This window comes from Euprymna scolopes, chromosome 34 (genome assembly GCF_053919585.1).
Source record: "Euprymna scolopes isolate OS-2025 chromosome 34, ASM5391958v1, whole genome shotgun sequence".
Lineage (NCBI taxonomy): Eukaryota > Metazoa > Mollusca > Cephalopoda > Sepiida > Sepiolidae > Euprymna > Euprymna scolopes.
The window spans coordinates 56037924-56055044 of NC_136515.1; the positions used below are offsets into that span (position 1 = coordinate 56037924).

Consider the following 17121-nt stretch of genomic DNA (forward strand, 5'->3'; position numbering starts at 1 on the left):
TATTACATAGATAATACAATTTTTTTCATTATTACATAGATAATACAATTTTTTTCATTATTATATAGATAATGCAAGTTTTTTCATTATTACATAGATAATACAAGTGTTTTCATTATTATATAGATAATACAAGTTTTTCATTATTATATAGATAATACAAGTATTTTCATTATTATATAGATAATACCAGTTTTTTCATTATTATATAGATAATACAATTTTTTCATTATTATATAGATACTACCAGTTTTTTTTTATTATTTTATAGGTAATATTAATTTTTTTTCATTATTATATAGATAATACAAGTTTTTAATTATTATATAGATAATACTACTTTTTTCATTATTATATAGATAATACAAGTTTTTTCATTATTATATAGACTATACAATTTTTTCATTGTTATATAGATAATACCAGTTTTTTTCATTATTATATAGGTAATACAAGTTGTTTCATTATTATATAGATACTACCAGTTTTTTTTTTATTATTATATAGATAATACAAGTTTTTTCATTATTATATAGATAATACAAGTTTTTTTCATTATTATATAGATAATACTTTTTTTTTCATTATTATATAGATAATACAAGAGTTTTCATTATTATATAGATAATACAAGTGGTTTCATTATTATATAGATAATACACGCTTTTTCATTATTACATAGATAATACAATTTTTTTCATTATTATATAGATAATACACGTTTTTTCATTATTATATAGATAATACACGTTTTTTCATTATTATATAGATAATACAAGTTTAGCATTATTATATAGATAATACAAGTTTTTTCATTATTATATAGATAATACCAGTTTTTTCATTATTATATAGATAATACAATTCTTTCATTATTATATAGATACTACCAGTTTGTTTTCATTATTATATAGATAATACAATTTTTTTTTCATTATTATATAGATTATAAATGGTTTTTATTATTATATAGATAATACAAGTTTTTTCATTATTATATAGATAATACAAGTTGTGTCATTATTATATAGACTATACAATTTTTTCATTATTATATAGATAATACCAGTTTTTTTTTCATTATTATATAGATAATACAAGTTTTTTCATTATTATATAGATAATACAAGTTTTTTCCATTATTATATAGATAATACAAGTTTTTTAATTATTATATAGATAATACAAGTTTTTTCATTATTATATAGATAATACAAGTTTTTTCATTATTACATAGATAATACAAGTTATTTCATTATTATATAGATAATACAAGTGTTTTCATTATTATATAGATAATACAAGTTTTTTCATTATTACATAGATAATACAAGTTTTTTCATTATTATATAGATAATACAAGTTTTTTCATTATTATATAGATAATACAAGTTTTTTCATTATTATATAGATAATACAAGTTTTTTCATTATTACATAGATAATACAAGTTATTTCATTATTATATAGATAATACAAGTGTTTTCATTATTATATAGATAATACAAGTTTTTTCATTATTATATAGATAATACAAGTTTTTTCATTATTATATAGATAATACAAGCTTTTTCATTATAATATAGATAATACCAGATTTTCCATTATTATATAGATAATACAAGTTTTTTCATTATTATATAGATAATACAAGTTTTTCATTATTATATAGATAATACAAATTTTTTCATTATTATATAGATAATGCAAATTTTTTCATTATTATATAGATAATACTACTTTTTTCGTTATTATATAGATAATACAATTTTGTTCATTATTATATAGATAATACATGTTTTTTTCATTATTACATAGATAATACAATTTTTTTCATTATTACATAGATAATACAATTTTTTTCATTATTATATAGATAATGCAAGTTTTTTCATTATTACATAGATAATACAAGTGTTTTCATTATTATATAGATAATACAAGTTTTTCATTATTATATAGATAATACAAGTTTTTTCATTATTATATAGATAATACCAGTTTTTTCATTATTACATAGATAATACAAGTTTTTTCATTATTACATAGGTAATACAAGTTTTTTCATTATTACATATATAATACAAGTTTTTTCATTATTATATAGATAATACAAGTTTTTTCATTATTATATAGATAATACAAGTTTTTTTCATTATTATACAGATAATACAAGTTTTTTCATTATTATATAGATAATACAAGTTTTTTCATTATTATATAGATAATACAAGTTTTTTCATTATTATATAGATAATACAAGTTTTTTCATTATTATATAGATAATACAAGTTTTTTAATTATTATATAGATAATAGAATTTTTGCATTATTATATAGATACTACCAGTTTTTTTTCATTATTATATAGATAATACAATTTTTTTCATTATTATATAGATAATACAAGTTTTTAATTATTATATAGATAATACTACTTGTTTCATTATTATATAGATAATACCAGTTTTTTCATTATTATATAGATAATACAAGTTTTTTCATTATTATATAGAAAATACAAGTTTTTTCATTATTATATAGATAATACAAGTTTTTTCATTATTATATAGATAATACTACTTTTTTAATTATTATACAGATAATACAAGTTTTTTCATTATTACATAGATAATACAAGTTTTTTCATTATTACATAGATAATACAAGTTTTTTCATTATTATATAGATAATACAAGTTTTTTCATTATTACATAGATAATACAAGTTTTTTCATTATTATATAGATAATACAAGTTTTTTCATTATTATATAGATAATACAATTTTTTTTATTATTATATAGATAATACCAGTTTTTTTATTATTATATAGGTAATACAAGTTTTTTCATTATTATATAGATAATACTACTTTTTTAATTATTATATAGATAATACAAGTTTTTTCATTATTACATAGATAATACAAGTTTTTTCATTATTACATAGATAATACAAGTTTTTTCATTATTATATAGATAATACAAGTTTTTTCATTATTATATAGATAATACAAGTTTTTTCATTATTATATAGATAATACAAGTTTTTTCATTAATATATAGATAATACAAGTTTTTTTCATTATTATATAGATAATACAAGTTTTTTCATTATTATATAGATAATACAAGTTTTTTCATTATTATATAGATAATACAAGTTTTTTCATTATTACATAGATAATACAAGTTTTTTCATTATTATATAGATAATAAAAGTTTTTTCATTATTATATAGATAATACAAGTTTTTTCATTATTATATAGATAATACAAGTTTTTTTCATTATTATATAGATAATACAAGTTTTTTCATTATTATATAGATAATACAAGTTTTTTCATTATTATATAGATAATACAATTTTTTTAATTATTACATAGGTAATACAAGTTTTTTCATTATTATATAGATAATAAAAGTTTTTTCATTATTATATAGATAATACAAGTTTTTTCATTATTACATAGATAATACAAGTTTTTTCATTATTATATAGATAATACAAGTTTTTTCATTATTATATAGATAATACAAGTTTTTTGATTATTACGTAGATAATACAAGTTTTTTCATTATTATATAGATAATACAAGGTTTTCATTATTACATAGATAATACATGTTTTTTTCATTATTACATAGATAATACAATTTTTTTCATTATTACATAGATAATACAATTTTTTTCATTATTATATAGATAATGCAAGTTTTTTCATTATTACATAGATAATACAAGTGTTTTCATTATTATATAGATAATACAAGTTTTTCATTATTATATAGATAATACAAGTTTTTTCATTATTATATAGATAATACCAGTTTTTTCATTATTATATAGATAATACAATTTTTTCATTATTATATAGATACTACCAGTTTTTTTTCATTATTATATAGGAAATATTAATTTTTTTTCATTATTATATAGATAATACAAGTTTTTAATTATTATATAGATAATACTACTTTTTTCATTATTATATAGATAATACAAGTTTTTTCATTATTATATAGACTATACAATTTTTTCATTGTTATATAGATAATACCAGTTTTTTTCATTATTATATAGGTAATACAAGTTGTTTCATTATTATATAGATACTACCAGTTTTTTTTTCATTATTATATAGATAATACAAGTTTTTTCATTATTATATAGATAATACAAGTTTTTTTCATTATTATATAGATAATACTTTTTTTTTCATTATTATATAGATAATACAAGAGTTTTCATTATTATATAGATAATACAATTGGTTTCATTATTATATAGATAATACACGCTTTTTCATTATTACATAGATAATACAATTTTTTTCATTATTATATAGATAATACACGTTTTTTCATTATTATATAGATAATACACGTTTTTTCATTATTATATAGATAATACAAGTTTAGCATTATTATATAGATAATACAAGTTTTTTCATTATTATATAGATAATACCAGTTTTTTCATTATTATATAGATAATACAATTCTTTCATTATTATATAGATACTACCAGTTTGTTTTCATTATTATATAGATAATACAATTTTTTTTTCATTATTATATAGATTAGAAATGGTTTTTATTATTATATAGATAATACAAGTTTTCTTATTATTATATAGATAATACAAGTTGTGTCATTATTATATAGACTATACAATTTTTTCATTATTATATAGATAATACCAGTTTTTTTTTCATTATTATATAGATAATACAAGTTTTTTCATTATTATATAGATAATACAAGTTTTTTTCCATTATTATATAGATAATACAAGTTTTTTAATTATTATATAGATAATACAAGTTTTTTCATTATTATATAGATAATACAAGTTTTTTCATTATTACATAGATAATACAAGTTATTTCATTATTATATAGATAATACAAGTGTTTTCATTATTATATAGATAATACAAGTTTTTTCATTATTACATAGATAATACAAGTTTTTTCATTATTATATAGATAATACAAGTTTTTTCATTATTATATAGATAATACAAGTTTTTTCATTATTATATAGATAATACAAGTTTTTTCATTATTACATAGATAATACAAGTTATTTCATTATTATATAGATAATACAAGTGTTTTCATTATTATATAGATAATACAAGTTTTTTCATTATTATATAGATAATACAAGTTTTTTCATTATTATATAGATAATACAAGCTTTTTCATTATAATATAGATAATACCAGATTTTCCATTATTATATAGATAATGCAAATTTTTTCATTATTATATAGATAATAGTACTTTTTTCGTTATTATATAGATAATACAATTTTGTTCATTATTATATAGATAATACATGTTTTTTTCATTATTACATAGATAATACAATTTTTTTCATTATTACATAGATAATACAATTTTTTTCATTATTATATAGATAATGCAAGTTTTTTCATTATTACATAGATAATACAAGTGTTTTCATTATTATATAGATAATACAAGTTTTTCATTATTATATAGATAATACAAGTTTTTTCATTATTATATAGATAATACCAGTTTTTTCATTATTACATAGATAATACAAGTTTTTTCATTATTACATAGGTAATACAAGTTTTTTCATTATTACATATATAATACAAGTTTTTTCATTATTATATAGATAATACAAGTTTTTTCATTATTATATAGATAATACAAGTTTTTTTCATTATTATACAGATAATACAAGTTTTTTCATTATTATATAGATAATACAAGTTTTTTCATTATTATATAGATAATACAAGTTTTTTCATTATTATATAGATAATACAAGTTTTTTCATTATTATATAGATAATACAAGTTTTTTAATTATTATATAGATAATACAATTTTTGCATTATTATATAGATACTACCAGTTTTTTTTCATTATTATATAGATAATACAATTTTTTTCATTATTATATAGATAATACAAGTTTTTAATTATTATATAGATAATACTACTTGTTTCATTATTATATAGATAATACAAGTTTTTTCATTATTATATAGACTATACAATTTTTTCATTGTTATATAGATAATACCAGTTTTTTTCATTATTATATAGGTAATACAAGTTGTTTCATTATTATATAGATACTACCAGTTTTTTTTTCATTATTATATAGATAATACAAGTTTTTTCATTATTATATAGATAATACAAGTTTTTTCATTATTATATAGATAATACTACTTTTTTAATTATTATACAGATAATACAAGTTTTTTCATTATTACATAGATAATACAAGTTTTTTCATTATTACATAGATAATACAAGTTTTTTCATTATTATATAGATAATACAAGTTTTTTCATTATTACATAGATAATACAAGTTTTTTCATTATTATATAGATAATACAAGTTTTTTCATTATTATATAGATAATACAATTTTTTTTATTATTTTATAGATAATACCAGTTTTTTTATTATTATATAGGTAATACAAGTTTTTTCATTATTATATAGATAATACTACTTTTTTAATTATTATATAGATAATACAAGTTTTTTCATTATTACATAGATAATACAAGTTTTTTCATTATTACATAGATAATACAAGTTTTTTCATTATTATATAGATAATACAAGTTTTTTCATTATTATATAGATAATACAAGTTTTTTCATTATTATATAGATAATACAAGTTTTTTCATTATTATATAGATAATACAAGTTTTTTCATTATTATATAGATAATACAAGTTTTTTTCATTATTATATAGATAATACAAGTTTTTTCATTATTATATAGATAATACAAGTTTTTTCATTATTATATAGATAATACCAGTTTTTTAATTATTACATAGATAATACAAGTTTTTTCATTATTATATAGATAATAAAAGTTTTTTGATTATTATATAGATAATACAAGTGTTTTCATTATTATATAGATAATACAAGTTTTTTTCATTATTATATAGATAATACAAGTTTTTTCATTATTATATAGATAATACAAGTTTTTTCATTATTATATAGATAATACAATTTTTTTAATTATTACATAGATAATACAAGTTTTTTCATTATTATATAGATAATAAAAGTTTTTTCATTATTATATAGATAATACAAGTTTTTTCATTATTACATAGATAATACAAGTTTTTTCATTATTATATAGATAATACAAGTTTTTTCATTATTATATAGATAATACAAGTTTTTTCATTATTACATAGATAATACAAGTTTTTTCATTATTATATAGATAATACAAGTTTTTCATTATTACATAGATAATACATGTTTTTTTCATTATTACATAGATAATACAATTTTTTTCATTATTACATAGATAATACAATTTTTTTCATTATTATATAGATAATGCAAGTTTTTTCATTATTACATAGATAATACAAGTGTTTTCATTATTATATAGATAATACAAGTTTTTCATTATTATATAGATAATACAAGTTTTTTTATTATTATATAGATAATACCAGTTTTTTCATTATTATATAGATAATACAATTTTTTCATTATTATATAGATACTACCAGTTTTTTTTTCATTATTAAATAGGTAATATTAATTTTTTTTCATTATTATATAGATAATACAAGTTTTTAATTATTATATAGATAATACTACTTTTTTCATTATTATATAGATAATACAAGTTTTTTCATTATTATATAGACTATACAATTTTTTCATTGTTATATAGATAAAACCAGTTTTTTTCATTATTATATAGGTAATACAAGTTTTTTCATTATTATATAGATACTACCAGTTTTTTTTCATTATTATATAGATAATACAAGTTTTTTCATTATTATATAGATAATACAAGTTTTTTCATTATTATATAGATAATACTTTTTTTTCATTATTATATAGATAATACCAGAGTTTTCATTATTATATAGATAATACAAGTGGTTTCATTATTATATAGATAATACACGCTTTTTCATTATTACATAGATAATACAATTTTTTTCATTATTATAGATAATACACGTTTTTTCATTATTATATAGATAATACACGTTTTTTCATTATTATATAGATAATACGAGTTTTTCATTATTATATAGATAATACAAGTTTTTTCATTATTATATAGATAATACCAGTTTTTTCATTATTATATAGATAATACAATTCTTTCATTATTATATAGATACTACCAGTTTTTTTTCATTATTATATAGATAATACAATTTTTTTTCATTATTATATAGATAATAAATGGTTTTTATTATAATATAGATAATACTACTTTTTTCATTATTATATAGATAATACAAGTTGTGTCATTATTATATAGACTATACAATTTTTTCATTATTATATAGATAATACCAGTTTTTTTTCATTATTATATAGATAATACAAGTTTTTTCCATTATTATATAGATAATACAAGTTTTTTCCATTATTATATAGATAATACAAGTTTTTTCATTATTATATAGATAATACAAGTTTTTTCATTATTATATAGATAATACAAGTTTTTTCATTATTATATGGATAATACAAGGTTTTTTCATTATTATATAGATAATACAAGTTTTTTCATTATTATATAGATAATACAAGTTTTTTCATTATTACATAGATAATACAAGTTATTTCATTATTATATAGATAATACAAGTGTTTTCATTATTATATAGATAATACAAGTTTTTTCATTATTACATAGATAATACAAGTTTTTTCATTATTATATAGATAATACAAGTTTTTTCATTATTATATAGATAATACAAGTTTTTTCATTATTATATAGATAATACAAGTTTTTTCATTATTATATAGATAATACAAATTTTTTCATTATTATATAGATAATACAAATTTTTTCATTATTATATAGATAATACAAATTTTTTCATTATTATATAGATAACACGATTTTTTTTTATTATTATATAGATAATACAAGTTTTTTCATTATTATATAGATAATACCAGATGTTCCATTATTATATAGATAATACAAGTTTTTTCATTATTATATAGATACTACCAGTTTTTTTTTATTATTATATAGATAATACAAGTTTTTTCATTATTATATAGATAATACAAGTTTTTTCATTATTATATAGATAATACTTTTTTTTCATTATTATATAGATAATACCAGAGTTTTCATTATTATATAGATAATACAAGTGGTTTCATTATTATATAGATAATACACGCTTTTTCATTATTACATAGATAATACAATTTTTTTCATTATTATATAGATAATACACGTTTTTTCATTATTATATAGATAATACACGTTTTTTCATTATTATATAGGTAATACGAGTTTTTCATTATTATATAGATAATACAAGTTTTTTCATTATTATATAGATAATACCAGTTTTTTTTCATTATTATATAGATAATACAAGTTTTTTATTATTATATAGATAATACAAGTTTTTTCCATTATTATATAGATAATACAAGTTTTTTCATTATTATAAAGTTAATGCAAATTTTTTCATTATTATATAGATAATACTACTTTTTTCGTTATTATATAGATAATACAATTTTGTTCATTATTATATAGATAATACAAGTTTTTTCATTATTATATAGATAATGCAAGTTTTTTCATTATTACATAGATAATACAAGTGTTTTCATTATTATATAGATGATACAAGTTTGTCATTATTATATAGATAATACAAGTTTTTTCATTATTATATACATAATACCAGTTTTTTCATTATTATATAGATAATACAATTTTTTCATTATTATATAGATACTACCAGTTGTTTTTCATTATTATATAGATAATATTAATTTTTTTTTCATTATTATATAGATAATACAAGTTTTTAATTATTATATAGATAATACTACTTTTTTCATTATTATATAGATAATACAAGTTTTTTCATTATTATATAGACTATACAATTTTTTCATTGTTATATAGATAATACCAGTTTTTTTCATTATTATATAGGTAATACAAGTTTTTTCATTATTATATAGATACTACCAGTTTTTTTTCATTATTATATAGATAATACAAGTTTTTTCATTATTATATAGATAATACTTTTTTTTCATTATTATATAGATAATACCAGAGTTTTCATTATTATATAGATAATACAAGTGGTTTCATTATTATATAGATAATACACGCTTTTTCATTATTACATAGATAATACAATTTTTTTCATTATTATATAGATAATACACGTTTTTTCATTTTTATATAGATAATACACGTTTTTTCATTATTATATAGATAATACCATTTTTTTAAATTATTATATAGATAATACCAGTTTTTTTAATTATTATATAGATAATACCAGTTTTTTTCATTATTATATAGATAATACAAGTTTTTTCATTATTATATAGATAATACAAGTTTTTTCTATTATTATATAGACAATACAAGTTTTTTCATTATTATATAGATAATACAATTTTTTTCATTATTATATAGATAATACCAGTTTTTTCTTTATTATATAGATTATACAATTTTGTTCATTATTATATAGATAATACAATTTTTTTATTATTATATAGATAATACAAGTTTTTGTCATTATTATATAGATAATACAAGTTTTTTCATTATTATATAGATAATACAGTTTTTTTCATAATTATATAGATAATACAATTTTTTTCATTATTATATAGACAATACAATTTTTTTCATTATTATATAGATAATACAATTTTTTCATTATTATATAGATAATACAAATTTTTTCATTATTATATAGATTATACAATTTTTTTTCATTATTGTATAGATAATACCAGTTCTTTTCATTATTATATAGATAATACAATTTTTTCCATTATTATATAGATAATACCAGTTTTTTCATTATTATATAGATAATACCAGATTTTTCATTATTATATAGATAATACAAGTTTTTTCATTATTATATAGATAATACCAGTCTTTTCATTATTATATAGATAATACAATGTTTTTTAATTATTATATAGATAATACACGTTTTTTCATTATTACATAGATAATACAAGTTTTTTCATTTATAGATAATACCAGTTTTTTTCATTATTATATAGATAATATTATTTTTTTAAATTATAATATAGATAATACCAGTTTTTTCATTATTATATAGATAATACAATTTTGATCATTATTATATAGATAATACTATTTTTTTCATTATTATATAGATAATACAATTTTTTTTATTATTATATAGATAATACAAGTTTTTTCATTATTATATAGATAATACAAGTTTTTTCATTATTATATAGATAATACAATTCTTTTTTTATTATTATATAGATAATACAAGTTTTTTTTATTATTATATAGATAATACAATTTTGTTCATTATTATATTGATAATACAATTTTTTTCATTATTATATAGATAATACAATTTTTTTTCATTATTATATAGATAATACAATTGTTTTTCATTATTATATAGATAATACAAGTTTTTTCATTATTATATAGATAATACCAGATTTTTCATTATTATATAGATAATACAAGTTTTGTCATTATAATATAGATAATACAATTTTTTTTCATTATTATATAGATAATACAAGTTTTTTCATTATTATATAGATAATACAATTTTGTTCATTATTATATAGATAATACAAGTTTTTTTCATTATTATATAGATAATACAAGTTTTTTCATTATTTTTTATATAGATAATACCAGATTTTTCATTATTACATAGATAATACCAGTTTTTTTCATTATTATATAGATAATACAAGTTTTGTTCATTATTATATAGATAATACAAGTTTTTTCATTTTATTTTTAGTTGGAGGGTAGACTGGATGGGCAAAGTGAGTCAGTTTGGTGCCAAATATGCACACACAAGTCGACTATTAGCTGAACCTTGTCTACATTGTTGTGATCTCAAGAAAGGCCACTGGAGTTAATTGCAGGGTCCCTTTCCATGCACGACAACCATCCTGATATTATACAATTGATGATAGAGAAGCCTCTTTAAGCACTACCAGAGTTAGGGCTCCTGTACTGTTAGTCAAAAACAGTAGTCAGATAATCCATCACACCTGTACCCTCAACCTGTTTAACAATAGTGGCCCAAATTAGTTACATGGACATGAGTGGCAAGAAAGCGACACTGAGTTGTTCAGTTTAAAGGAGATGGGGAAAATAATCAATGATAAGAAGAAAGAGAGGGAGCACGACGTTTATTGTCTTAGTCAGGAAACAAGGTCAAGCACTATATCTTTCTGATGAGTCCTAGATTGTATCTCTGTGCTGGGCTAATAGACAAAGAAGGAGTGTGAAAGTCGGGCGATAGACAGAGCCTACCTACTCCTTAAGCAATTTAGGTTTTCAAACTGGATCATTTGTTTGAGTTACGAGCTCTAGGAGGGTTGTCAATCAGGAGTAAGGAGACCTTCCACCCCAGTAGTTTTTGGTGCAATGATGCATGCGGTCAGTAGCACAAGTTATACATTGCTGTTCAACTCCTCATACAAGTATTTTATTTGTCATCCATTTCTAATTATATTCTTTGTTATTTTTCCTCAGGTCCTGATGAATCATCTCCATCCCTGGGAAAATTCTGTGGCATCGACGAGCCCTCCTTCTTTTCCACGTCAGGTGAAATGTTTATGAAATTACAAGGAATTATACAGGGAGCCACTCGGTTTACGGCAGTCTACTATTCGGAACAAGTTGGTAAGCAAACCATGTTATATTGATACGAGTTACGTGTGTAAATCAATGCCAAAAGAAAACACAATCTATCCATCACCCCCATACTGATAATTTTGGATTCTTCTTTAAATCATCGATGGCGGGGTGAAAACACTTCCACCAACAGGAGCAGTAAGGCGCCTCCTCCCTCCACTATCTAATGGGAGACCCTTGGACAATGTCAAGTACCCACTTAGCCTCTCAATCAGGGTACATGAAGTCACATCAGGCAGATGATGGCTAAACTGTTGAGCAGTGTGATGGTTTATTCCGGAATTGGTAAACCCTTTGTTGTGTTAGTCAAATGATATTGATTGAAGTACAATGGCTAAGGTTACCTGCTCTGTATGAGCACTGATCCTATAGCAAATAATTGCAATCTACTATAGGTACTATAGTGCGAAGACCATCATGGCAAAACAGACCGAATGCAAAGGAAACCGGTGAGCTATGATCATCAATGTTTGCGAAAGCATGAAGAGATAAATATCAAGATTAGCAAGGCGTGGAGAGAAAATTTTGTTGGTTAAAAACATTATTAAACTTTTGGGGGTTAATTATGAATAGGAATCTGTTGCAATATTTTGGACGATTCTATTTATAAACGATGCTGCTAGGAACTGACGAATCGAATTAATTCACGTTCTGCTACCAACCAATCAGAAACCAGAATTGCTGCATAAATATTAAACCGTTTCTGTACCAATTTCACATGTGTTTTTTCCGTCTCGACACGCTAAGAATATTTTGCTCTGTGCAAACAAGTCACCTCTCAGGACTTGTGTGTAACAACGAACCATCGGAAACTGTTCTGTCTACTGAAAACCAGTCACCTCTCAAGACTTGTTTAGAACAACGAACCATCGGAAACTGTTCTGAAACTAAACATGGCTTACAATTCTAGAGAATCAAATAAAATCATACCTTGTTTGTTCCAAATAAGGTTCATAGTGGAAGCTATATCGATATTGACAAAAGAAATCAATTACCATGTAGCCTTGTTTTAGTTTTAACACAGACACGAGCAAGCGAGACCATCTGTCCTTATTTACATTTTGACATAAAGAGAGCGAGTACACGTAATCAAAATCTTCATATACAGACAAAGGGAAGTAACTGTAAGTTACATAAAGCCTTATATCATTGAAAAATAAGCAGAAATCTGGAGCTGTCAAAAGGGAGACAACTCTTACAACTTTCACAGTGTTGTAACATGATCGCAGTTAAAATCTATCTTGCATTAATAATTCCAGCAAATTTAATGTTAAGGAATAGAGAGAGAGAGAGAGAGAGAGAGAGAGAGAAAGGGGGGGAAGAGGTGAATTATAGTGTAGACACGTTGACCGGAAGTCAAGATCAGCTGATTGGATTGCGTGCGAGTCATGTGATCAGATTAGCTGAATCGAGGAGATTTGATTTGGACTCAGAAGAGAACGGACGGCTTCCCGTTGTCTCCTCCTCTTCACTGGGGGGGGGGGACGAACGCTGACGTGTGTAGAAAAAGAACCCACACAGGCCGATTTCACTTTCCATTCCTTTCTGCAAAACATTTGGAAGGTGAATAAAAAAAACTATAGAACCAATTTCTTGTCTTGGAGTGAAATAATTCTTCGTCCCCAAACACAGGAATCAAGTCTCTCTCCAGGACGGGAAATTCCAGATGGTCCAACATCGAAGAAGCAGAGGTAGGTTCTGAAAATACATGTCACTCACACACGATTCCCTTTATGATACAACATAAATATATAATATAACACGTCATCTCTTCTAATCCATTATTAGAGATAACGCAACAAACACTCAACCCTTTATTATAGAGACAATACAACACATTCTAAGCGTATATATGTGTACATTCAGTCTGTCAAAATGTAAATAAAGTGTGCAGACGTGCCTCTACGTCTGTATGTGTTAACAGAAAAGGCTGCTTAGGTGCCTTTTTTTTTTTTTTCAAATCGTCTTTCTTCCAGCATAAAGTCTACAGTCTGAAATCTATTTTAAAACAAGATATGTTTTATTTAATTGATTCTTGACTTTAATAATTAACCAACAAGTACTACAAGAAGTAAGCTAAGCTTTTTAATCATGAAGTGCAAGGGGGATAACTCTGGACCTTACACATTTTCAGAGGTACCAAAATCTAAAAATATTATTTAACTATCTTGAATTATTCTATTTTGTTTTTGTTTTTCGTCATTTTTTGTTTTATTTTTTTCAGATGCTGGAAAAATCTGTCCGGATGGCATGATCCAATTAAATGCTACAACAACAGTCCAATTTTTTAACATAACATCAAACCCTTTAGCTGAAAGGTAAGCCTTATAGAAAATACAGGGTGTTCATAAAGTCTGGCTGCATAATCTACACGGTGCCCACAAAGTCTGGCTGCATAATCTACACGGTGCCCACAAAGTCTGGCTGCATAATCTACACGGTGCCCACAAAGTCTGGCTGCATAATCTACACGGTGCCCACAAAGTCTGGCTGCATAATGTAGCCAGACTTTGTGGACACCCTGTATTAAATTTGACTCAAAATATTTAGCAGAAGTGCAAGACAATGAAGATTGATGAGAACTCAAATCTGGGGAAAGTATATTTGGATGGCAAAGCTATTGCAATTGTTCAAAATTTTGTTACCTTGGTGATAACATTGGAGTACAGGGAGGAGCAGGTGCTAGTATGATTGCAAGAGTTAGGAATGGATGAAATAAGTTCAGGGAACTTCTGCCATTACTACAATTAACAGGTTCTTGTCCAGATTGCTCCTACATTAAAAAACAAAAATAAAGAAAAATCTGTATGATGTACGTAACTGCGTCAAAACGAAAGTATCATATTCCAAAAACCATATTAATTGATTAAGTAATTTTATTATTATTATTAAGAAAAATAATTTTTAAGTGATTAATGGAAAACTGTAGGCATTACAACATAATTCTTGCAAGTTTAAATCTTTGAATTATCTCCCATTGTTTGTTTTTTTTGTTTGTTTTTTTCTAGCTTGTTTTCAAAATGGTGGAAAAAAAACGTCCGCTCTTCTGTAACTCATAAAATTTGATTTTTTTTTTTTCTTTAAAAATAAAACTAAAATAAGGTATCTGGCCTTTAGGCATCCAAGTGTAGTATCTGTTCTGATGCTACACTTAATTTGGCCTTAGTCAATGTAAGGGAAACCCTTTTATACTAAGGCAATTTGTATTTTTGCAGCTGCCAGAGTGCCCCTTGGTTTTCCTCCACATTAAAAACGACCTTGTGTCACATTTTCCTTTCATGGGGAAGCAAATAAATATCATAAAACTACTTGATGAATTTACATTGTTTTTTGGAATGTGATATTTTTGTTTTTTGCTATGGTACATACATTAAACAGATTCTTTTTGTTTTGTTTGTTTTTAATTTGGCGGAATTCTTGAAAAAAGCCCGAAGAGTCTATCAGACATGTATATACAGTGCGATCATGTATAGAAATGAAAAGAGTTGAGGACATGCGTTTCATGAAGAGAAATGATATCAAAATGATACGATGAATATATACTGTAAGCCTTAAAGGCAAGCTTAGATCTGATGACCTCAGAGGAAAAATACATCCGAACACTATAGAGAAATGTATGCAAAACAGGAGACTTCGACGAAATGGCCATGTTGAGAGACTGGATGAGAAGTCTTGAGTTAGTAGATGTAGAACAGTTAAGGTAGCAGGTTCAGTTCACAGGGGAAAAGTCAGAGAAAACAAGGGAGGAAGTGATAAAAATGAACAGGGATAACAACATACAGTGAGAGAGGGTGAAAATGATAGACAGAATCTTAGAAAGTTGTGTAACTCAATTAATTGCAAATCGTGGCTAATTAGATGGATTAAAATATATTTTTTAACGTGACGGATCCGTTGATTTCAGAAACCCTGTGATATGCATTTTGCCTGATTAAAATATTTAGGAGAAAGACCTTGGAGAAACAAACGTTGATTGAGTCATGATACAAAAATTGATGCACGAGAAGAATACCTATCTCGGGACAGGTGCAAGTTATTTGCTGAACAGTTTTGGACCAGCTTTACATCCCCTTACAAATAATACTAAACCTTATGTCTAGAATCTTTATTCAAATTGTGATAAAAAAAATTCATTACATGACTTTGATTCAAGAAAATGTCTAAAACTTAAAGCTTAAGTTTAAGGCGTCTTAAGAAAAAATTAAAATTTAGTGAATCTTGCTTAAATAGCATTGTCCAAGAAATTTTAGGTTAAAAAAATGGACATACCTTATAAGACCTGTTTTGGGGTAAGAAAAGTAGATATTTGCTTGCTGCCTACCTCAGCAAGATGTGACTCAAGGTCAGAAAGTAGAAATGTCCAGCCTGTGTCCTCA

At 21.8% G+C, this 17121-nt stretch overlaps 1 protein-coding gene across 1 annotated transcript in view; it reads left to right on the forward strand.

Annotated features, from left to right (window-relative positions):
- LOC145259209 (cubilin-like) overlaps positions 1-17121 on the forward strand; it is a 217986-nt gene that overhangs the window by 174247 nt on the left and 26618 nt on the right. The window contains exons 20-21 of the mRNA XM_080117044.1: positions 12584-12733; positions 14970-15063. Coding sequence (XP_079973170.1) covers positions 12584-12733; positions 14970-15063 — 244 coding nt within the window. The remainder of the gene's footprint in view (positions 1-12583; positions 12734-14969; positions 15064-17121) is intronic.